Source organism: Eschscholzia californica, unplaced genomic scaffold, assembly GCF_041429995.1.
Source record: "Eschscholzia californica isolate CP2 unplaced genomic scaffold, dmEscCali1.0.p SCAF_2, whole genome shotgun sequence".
Lineage (NCBI taxonomy): Eukaryota > Viridiplantae > Streptophyta > Magnoliopsida > Ranunculales > Papaveraceae > Eschscholzia > Eschscholzia californica.
The window spans coordinates 67301447-67311107 of NW_028238309.1; the positions used below are offsets into that span (position 1 = coordinate 67301447).

Genomic DNA, 9661 nt, shown 5'->3' on the forward strand with positions numbered 1-9661 from the left:
CTTCATAGTGCTCTGTTTGATACTAGATATACAAAAGGGAATCCTTAGAGCCCAAGATACCAAAGAAAACGACATCGAAACCGACGTTAATTATGACTTCTGAGATGCTTGTTTTTTTGGATAACAAGGAACTGAAATTTGTAGTTTTCTTATAAAAAAAAGATGCTCGCGCTAATCTCTACATTCCTACCGTTATCACTTATGTAAGTTTTTATCTGACCGGAACGCGGGCTTATTGCTCTCTCTCTCTCCCTGTCTTGTAGATCAAACACCAATATATTTAAAAATATCAAAAAAAAAAAACATAACAATATCAATAGAGAAACAATGAGTCTTAACAATCCAACAGTTATAACAATGTTACTTCTCTAATTAATAATGAGTCTAGCAGAAGGCAAAAGGAACAAAAACAAAAGAAACTTAAACCATACTACTCTTCATCGGCGACCCTTAGATGTGTCAACTCCCAGTGTTGCTAGCCTATTCATCCCTTCGATTTTAGTGGTAAAGATGTTGTAGAACTGTCCATCGTGCGTATAGAGAACCGCCTCAACATGATTACCTGTATCTTCATCGGCCTTGGCACCCTCACGCATTGCATTTTGGATCATTGCCCCAGTGTCCTCAAGGGTGGAACAGAAAGTGTACCCATCGAGACACCTATCGACTTTTTCGCCATGGGCCATAGTCACAAATTGTTTACCCTTTCCAGATATCAACTTTTCTTTAGTTATGACTGGTTTTTTTTCTCCTTTTTTCCCGTGAAAAGATATATCCACCATCATCATTCTTGCTTCTTCCTCTTCGAACCCTCCAATAATTAAACCGCACGGTGACGGGCCATAATTTGGCCACTGAGCTAGTAAACTTGCACCAATGAAACTCGCAACGTCTTGGACACTGGTATGTCCAACCTTCTCACTCTGAAAAGAAAACAAAAGTTATGTCAAAAAAAAAAAAAGAAAGGAAAACACAATTCGGTTGTTTCATGGAGTATAGCTTGTAATAGCTTTATCATTTGGGATTCTCAGAAACTTGCTTATCTTCTTCCTAAATACTTCAAGCATAGAAACTTCTCCAATTTCATGATACTCCCTTCAAATTCTAAGTAATTTAATAGAGAAAAAGTTGCAGATTTTAAAATTTCAGTTAGTTTCTTACAAATCCAAGTTTGGCTGTTCATAATTAAGGTTTTTTTGTTCATTTAGAATTCAAACTTATGATCATACCTTAATTGTTTGAATGTGAAGTTTTAGATATAGTAAAAAGACAGAATTCAAGATTTGGGTTAAGCTAAGATTGATTTATACCATAACAAACCTAATATAAAAACCCAAATTGATCTACTGTTGCCCTAGCAATGTTCTCATTAATCATTCCCTTCTTCAATTCTCGCCCCCACCTAGAGGTCAAGGGTTCGAGGCACGCTGACCATTCAAAAAAAAACTCTCGCTCCCAAACAGCATTTTTCTCAAATAAAAAAAAAAGGAAAGGAAAAAAACTTACACGTGCAAGAGCATCTGTGCAAACTTTTTTGGCCAAACCAACGTCGCCTGCAAAAACTGCATGAACACGCGGGCTCAGCAGGACACGTTTCCGACAAAATTCAGTCAAAACAGCTTTAGGACTCGAGCTTTGACCCGGTTTTGTGAAAAACTTGTTGCCATATTCTGTTACTTTGCCGTCATGGACAAGAATATAGCCTCGTTCATTAATCAATCCAAGTGCCGTAGTCCCTTTTATCATGACTGAAATAGGGAAATTGAAAGGTATAAAAAGAAAAATCAAAAGGTAATACAAACAAATATAAGAATTCCAGATCAGCTGAAAAGATACTTTTAAAATTCTTTGTTTCAGATTAAAAATTAAACAACTTGAGAAGAAACCCCCTTCAAAACATGGTAAACCCCAGATAGATTCATGTCACAATAGTAAACACTTATGGCTACATATTTGAACTAAATGGTCTTGTTTGATACGTGTGAAAATGTTTGATGTGAAAACCACTTTTTTTGTATTATGATGGGCCTAAAAAGTTTCCTAAATAGGTCTACACCCGCAAGTGCACGGGTGTCAAGTTGTAAAATTCCGGTAAGACCGGTTCGTTCCTCAGAGACTAAGTCAAATTTCAATTCTAATCTTAAAACTATTATGTCTTCAAAATAGTGGTTTGATTGGTAATATTTTTTTTCAAATAATAAAAAGATAAATAGCAATTAAAAATTAAATAATACTAAAGTTGATATTCAGATAAAGGGAACCTAGGGTTTTCGAATCCGTCCTTCTAACAATTCTAACGACGATTTATTATGATTTGATTGGCAAATTCTTCATATAACTCAGATTTTTGGTCCATGAATGGTCTAAAAATCCGAAAGATTTTATCGTGAGAAAACAATAAAAATTATTTAATAAATCATCTCGATAAAATTATTTATGAAGAACTTCATCTAAGACCCTAGATAAAAGATTAGTTAATCATAGACATTATATATAAAAAAAATTTGGAAAATAAAGTAAAGAGAGAGAGAAGAAAACAGACTTTTTCTTCGCTGGAAACGATTTCCTTCTAATTTTCCACTGACAGCCAAACACACCCCTGATGGAAAATGATTTTCTCGTCTTCTCCAACTACTTTCTCTCTTTTCTGTTTTCTTTCTCTCTTTTAATCTCTTACTTATAGAAACAATGAAGAGAGGATAACAATAATCCGAATGAAACAAACAAAGAATAAGAAAATTGTAACTTTGATTTAATTTCTCTCTCTCTCTCTCTACAATCTCTCTTTCTCTCTCTGTAACTTCTCTTTCTTCTCACTAAAAGGAAGATTACAAAATAAGAAAAATCGAAAAAGATATATGATGATAATTTCTCAACCGTATTGTTTCTTCTTCTCTCACTCTCTGTCTAAACCGTATGTGATAATCTCTTTCTAAACCTTTTTCTGTTTCTCTCTATCTAAACTCTGCTTTTTTTTTTCTTTCTAGCCGTCGAGAGACCATCTCTGAAATATTTGTTAGGAAAAATAACCTAATTTACTTGTTCAGTAATATGAAGATAAACGATGCGAAAGTAAAAGTAGAGACACCAAGATTATTTAACGTGGCAAAAAACCCCTCCAAACTAGAAGGTAAAAAACCACGGGACCTAGTCCAGAAATCTTCCACTATAATTAATAATGGGTTACACAACTCTTCACCAAACCTATGGTGGATAAACTGAACAAAAAAACAAAGAAATAAAATCTCTTACTCCTTAGGATTTGAACAAATCCTAGATTACTAAAGGTTGAAGAAGATAACCACAAACTAAATTGCTTCACAAGATTAATAATCTTCTTTTCTTCAAACCAATATTCTGCTCTTTCAATCTCTCTTGAAAGAACCACTTCAGAAATCTCTCTTTCTCTGACTTCTCTTTGTTCTGGAAGTTGTTGTGTATAATCTCTTCCCTTTCATTCCCTATTTATAATAATAAATAAGGAGGTTTACCAATAGAAATAGGAATTCCTTTTTAGGCTTGAAAAAATAGAAACTTCTATTTTTTCCCCAAACAAGGAATAAGGGAAATCCTATTCCAACTAGGAGTCCTTTAATTATAAGGAGGGACCCCAACAAACTCCCCCTCCCGACTTATGAAGAGGGACCTACCATCCCCAAACCTGCAACACTGCTACATAGCTCATGTTTGCCTTTGGGTAATGGTTTTGTCATCATATCTGAACCATTGTCGTCAGTATGGATTTTCTCGATCTTCAACACCTTTTCTTCAAGAACATCTTGGATCCACTGGTATCTCACATTTATATGCTTGGACTTGGAATGGAAACTAGAATTCTTACTGAGGTGGATGGCACTTTGACTGTCGCAATGAATAATATAATTATCTTGTTTCATACCAAGTTCTTCTAACAGTCTCTTCATCCATAACATCTCCTTGCAACATTCTGTAATGGCAATATATTCTGCCTCTGTAGTAGATAAAGCTACACACTTTTGTAATTTAGATTGCCATGACACTGCTCCCCCTGAAAAAGTAAATAAGTAGCCTGATGTGGACCTTTTAGAGTCTACATCTCCTGCCATGTCTGCATCTGTGTAACCGACTAATACTGGCTTATCATTACCAAAACATATACGAGCTTTAGACGTACCTCTAAGATACTTCAGAATCCACTTCACTGCTAACCAATGCTCTTTGCCAGGATTAGCAAGAAATCTGCTTACTACTCCAACTGCAAATGCAATGTCCGGTCTTGTACACACCATTGCATACATCAAGCTTCCTACAGCTGAAGCATAAGGAATTTTCTCCATTTCTTCTTTCTCACTTCTAGTTGATGGACACTGATCACGAGTCAACTTGAAGTGACTGGCTAATGGACAACTCACTGGTTTTGTCTTGTCCATATTGAACCTTTCTAGAACCTTCTCAATGTATCTTTCTTGTGATAGCCAAAGTTTTCCAGCTTTCCTATCACGAGAGATATGCATGCCAAGAATTTGTTTTGCTGGACCCAAGTCTTTCATATCGAAATACTTGTTTAGTTCCTTCTTTAACCTGCTAATTTTATTAGCATCCTGACCAACAATCAACATATCATCAACATAAAGTAGAAGTATAATCAAATCTCCATCAGGAAATTTATGAACGAAAACACAATGATCTGAAGCCGTCCTGTGATACCCTTGATCCTTCATGAATGATTCAAACTTTTTGTACCACTGTCTTGGTGCTTGTTTCAGCCCATATAAACTCTTCTCTAACTTACAAACCAAGTGTTCCTTACCTTTAACTTCAAACCCAGTTGGTTGTTCCATATACACATCTTCCTCCAAGTCACCATGAAGGAAAGCGGTCTTGACATCTAGTTGTTCAATTTCTAGGTTCATACTTGCAGCCAATCCCAATACTAACCGTATCGAGGACATCTTCACCACCGGAGAGAAAATCTCATCAAAATCAATACCCTTCTTCTGCCCAAATCCTTTCACCACTAGGCGTGCCTTATACCGTGGTTGTGAATTTCTTTCTTCGGTCTTGATTTTGAAAACCCACTTATTTTTAAGAATTTTCTTATTCTTAGGTTTTTCAACCAACTTAAAAGTGTTGTTCTTATGCAATGATTCAATCTCATCTTGCATAGCTTTCAACCACTCCTTCTTGTGTTCATCATCTAGGGCTTCTTCATAACACTGTGGTTCTCCACTATCTGTAACCATCACATACTCGTGTGGAGGATACTTGGTAGATGGTACTCTATCTCTAGTCGATCTTCTCAATTCAGCTGGTGGTTCATGTTGAACTTCCATTCCTTGCTCAACATCATCACCCATAGGAACATCTTCATGAGCTTCATCTTCATGATTTTGTTCTTCACCTGCATTATCATGCATAACCTTAGAAGAGATATGTGGAGCTAGATCAATGAGATCATTACTATGATTCTCATGCTTCTCAACTTTCCCAAAGTCCTCAATAGTTTGATTTTCAAGAAAGACCACATCTCTACTTCTAATAATCTTCTTATCGACTGGATCCCATAACCTGTATCCGAACTTCTCATCTGCATACCCTAAAAAGATGCATTGCTTGGCTTTATCATCAAGCTTTGCTCTTTGATCTTTAGGTATATGCACAAAAGCCCTGCAACCAAACACCCTTAAGTGTTCATAACTGACTTCTTTCCCAGCCCACACTCTCTCAGCTACATCTCCATCTAATGGTGCTGAAGGTGATAAATTAATCAGATAACATGCAGTACGCATTGCTTCACCCCAGAAGCTTTTAGGCAGCTTTGCTTCTGAGAGCATACATCTGATCCTCTCCACAATCGCGCGGTTCATGCGTTCTGCTACACCATTTTGTTGTGGAGTTTTGGGAACTGTCTGTTCATGTCGAATACCATGGGTTTTGCAATACTCTTCAAACGACCCGATGTATTCTCCTCCATTGTCAGTGCGAATGCACTTCAATGATTTTCCTGTCTCCCGTTCTACCATGTTGTGGAAATTCTTGAAAACTGCAAGTACTTGATCTTTGGTCTTTATGGCATATGCCCAAACTTTCCTGGAAGCATCATCTATAAAAGTAACAAAATACAAAGCACCACCAAGTGTTTTGACCTTTAAAGGTCCACAAACGTCAGAATAAACAAGCTCCAAAACACTGGATTTTCTTTCAGATGCATTCCTTTGAAAGGATACTGATCTATGTTGCTTTCCTACTAAACAATGAGAACAAGTGTTTAAATTTATACCTTTTACGTTCGGTAAGTCTTGTCGTTTAGCAAGGATTTGAAGTCCTTTCTCGCTCATGTGCCCGAGTCTTCTATGCCAAAGATCAGTGGAAGAATCTTTTTCAACTGCATTCAATTCTCCTTTACACAGTTTTACTTGAGTTCTGTATAAAGTACAACACTTCTTCCCTCTTGCTATCACCATTGACCCTTTTGTGAGCTTCCACTTTCCATCACCAAAGTGACTGTGGTACCCTTCATCATCTAATACTCCGGTAGAGATTAGGTTATATCGAAGATCTGGTATATGCCTCACATTCTTAAGAATCAATGTACTCCCTGTGCTCGTCTCAATTTTCACTTCTCCAATTCCTACGATTTTTGAGAAACCTAAGTTTCCCATCCTGACTTTGCCAAGGTCACCAGTTCTGTAAGAGTTAAAGAAATCCTTACATGGAATAGCATGATACGAAGCACCTGAGTCAACCAACCATGTCGTTTCTGGTTCTGACTCAGCCATACTTAAGCAAGTGTCTCCACAACCTGAGAGTAAGATAATGTCATCACTTGAGGCAACTGCCGCAACATTATCTTGTTTTTCATCATCCTTTTTATTTTCCTTCTTTGTTTTCTTGCAATCACTCTTGTAATGACCCATTTTTCCACAACCAAAACATCTAACTTCTTTCTTTGGTTTTGATCTCCCCCTTGACTTATCACGGTTATGAGGTTTTCTACTTTTACCTCTCCCCCGTCTTTCTGTAACAAGTGCCTCTGAATGAGACTCGTCTGACGATGATTTCCTTCTTGTTTCTTCATTCAACAAACTACCTGTTACGTGATTCATACGCATTATGCCATCAGGAGCAGAATTGCTAAGAGACACCACCAATGTCTCCCAACTATCTGGTAAAGAATTTAGAAGAAGTAAGGCCTGCAACTCATCATCCAAAACTAACTTCATTGTAGAAAGCTGGTTTACTAGACTTTTCATCTCATTCAAGTGTTGAGCAATTGAGGTTCCTTCTTTATATTGTAATTTTCCTAGCTTTCTGAACAAGTAAGCCTTTTTGGCAGCTGTCTTCTGATCATACAATTCTTCTAATTTCCTCCATAGACTATAAGCGGAAGTCTCCGTCGATACATGATGAAAAACACTGGGTTCTACCCATTGTCGAATAAATCCAACAACCTTACGATCTAATACCTTCCAGTCTTCTTCATCTATCTTCATCGGTTTTGTACCGTGATTTTCAATGGGTGCAGCTAGGTCTTTGCAGTATAACAAATCTTCCATTTTTGCTTTCCACATCAAGTAGTTTTCTCCATCTAAACTAATCATGCGATTAGTATTCACTTCCATATTTCTGAACAATAAATCCAACCTTAGCTCTGATACCACTTGTTAGGAAAAATAACCTAATTTACTTGTTTAGTAATATAAAGATAAACGATGCGAAAGTAAAAGTAGAGACACCAAGATTATTTAACGTGGCAAAAAACCCCTCCAAACTAGAAGGTAAAAAACCACGGGACCTAGTCCAGAAATCTTCCACTATAATTAATAATGGGTTACACAACTCTTCACCAAACCTATGGTGGATAAACTGAACAAAAAACAAAGAAATAAAATCTCTTACTCCTTAGGATTTGAACAAATCCTAGATTACTAAAGGTTGAAGAAGATAACCACAAACTAAATTGCTTCACAAGATTAATAATCTTCTTTTCTTCAAACCAATATTCTGCTCTTTCAATCTCTCTTGAAAGAACCACTTCAGAAATCTCTCTTTCTCTGACTTCTCTTTGTTCTGGAAGTTGTTGTGTATAATCTCTTCCCTTTCATTCCCTATTTATAATAATAAATAAGGAGGTTTACCAATAGAAATAGGAATTCCTTTTTAGGCTTGAAAAAATAGAAACTTCTATTTTTTCCCCAAACAAGGAATAAGGGAAATCCTATTCCAACTAGGAGTCCTTTAATTATAAGGAGGGACCCCAACAATATTAGCATGCCGATGATAAGTCTCCAGTGGGTTGGAGTGCTTCAAGATCCCCCAAGCATATTATAACCTCCACCATTGAAATTGGGAATCTAAAATCAGTATGAACAAAGCTAGATTGCTTTACAATATTCAATGGGTAGAGAAATGTAAAATAAGATCAAACCTTTTTCGCATCTTTTTCATAAACTGCGTAAAATAACTCCAGCAATCTTTCCCGAGTAAATGATTTTATCGCTCGATTCTGCAGATGATTATTGGTTGAAGGTAATTGATTTTCTCTACAGATTCATATTATACTACGAATAGCCTCATTGCGTTCATGTTCGCTCTTCATAATTCAAATTAAGTTTGTAGCAACCCGACCACTTGCAATTGCCAGAACTCAGCTAGTTATTTGTTGCAAACAGGTTGCCACAATACTCAAAAATAAAAAGAAGAAGCAAGATCTGAAGTTGAGGGATAAGTCAATTGCCAGCAAAAAAACTCGAAGATCAAAGCTATTTCATGTTAATTGAGAACTTGGAGAAAGATTCAGCCCCACAAGTAATTGAAGATTACATATATTATTGTATTTCAATCACGTCTCGAGCCTGTGTTCCCAACTTTATCGTTTGAGACATTTACGAGGGGAGTCATTGTTGTAAATAACGAACAGAAGCTTCAGAAGTTGTCCGACTTCTTACATCATCCTGCCCATCTCGTCACGTCCTCAAGAGGAAGGTACTCATAAGTAACCGAAACCTAAACAAAGTCTATTTTGATTTGTTCATATTCATACATATACTTACATAGTAAAAATGTTCATGCTCTGTCTATGTTAACTGCACATAACTCATACCTTTTGCAGCCCATGGGTGATTTCAAAGGAAAAACTGGACGATGCAACAATTCGGGACGTAATCTACCGATCTGAGGTTAGTTTTTCGAGAGTAGTTTCTATATTCTAATCGAAGAAACTCAAGGGAGGTCTCTCGGTCGAATTACCATTTCTGTGCTATATTTCTATCGCTTTAGTGTGAATTTCAATAGGAATGAATGTTTCTTGTGTTATGGGATCAAAATTTGCAGAATGAATTCAAGTCACTTAAAAAGACAGAATTGGCCTCTACACTAACGGTTGTCAGTGAGGGAACTAAAGAATTCGAGAAGGCGAAGTTGTTAAAGGAGTTATACTTGGAGTTCACAAAGCATCAACGACGTCTCCATAATAGACTGGCTCTGGAAATGGAAAAGATCTTGCATTCGTCGAATCAAGTAGAATGATATCTACAACTATTCTCAGTAATATACAATTAACTCTCACTAGCTCGATTCAAGTGACAATTCAATTAGTATGTTTTTACTATGTCTGTCACTTTCTACCATATGGTCCATATCTTATCTTATTTTTATTTTAGTAAGGAAAACGTTAGGTTCT

The 9661-nt window shown here is 36.5% G+C and overlaps 1 protein-coding gene across 1 annotated transcript; it reads right to left on the reverse strand.

Annotated features, from left to right (window-relative positions):
• Positions 1 to 291: 291 nt before the first annotated feature.
• LOC147560600 (uncharacterized) lies at positions 292 to 3011 on the reverse strand. Its single transcript, XM_086662751.1, has 3 exons — positions 2543 to 3011; positions 1507 to 1748; positions 292 to 923 (listed from the first exon to the last, which is right to left on the reverse strand). Exons 2-3 carry the CDS (start codon positions 1744 to 1746, stop codon positions 438 to 440), a joined length of 726 nt encoding a protein of 241 aa, XP_086518877.1. The 5' UTR covers positions 1747 to 1748; positions 2543 to 3011; the 3' UTR covers positions 292 to 437.
• Positions 3012 to 9661: the final 6650 nt, after the last annotated feature.

Coding starts and splice junctions, on each gene's coding strand:
- LOC147560600 (XM_086662751.1), bottom strand. CDS start 1,746: ATGATAAAAGGGACTACGGCACTTGGATTGATTAATGAACGAGGCTAT. Junction 924..1,506: donor GCACAGATGCTCTTGCACGT/GTAAGTTTTTTT, acceptor TTTTCTTTTCAG/AGTGAGAAGGTTGGACATAC.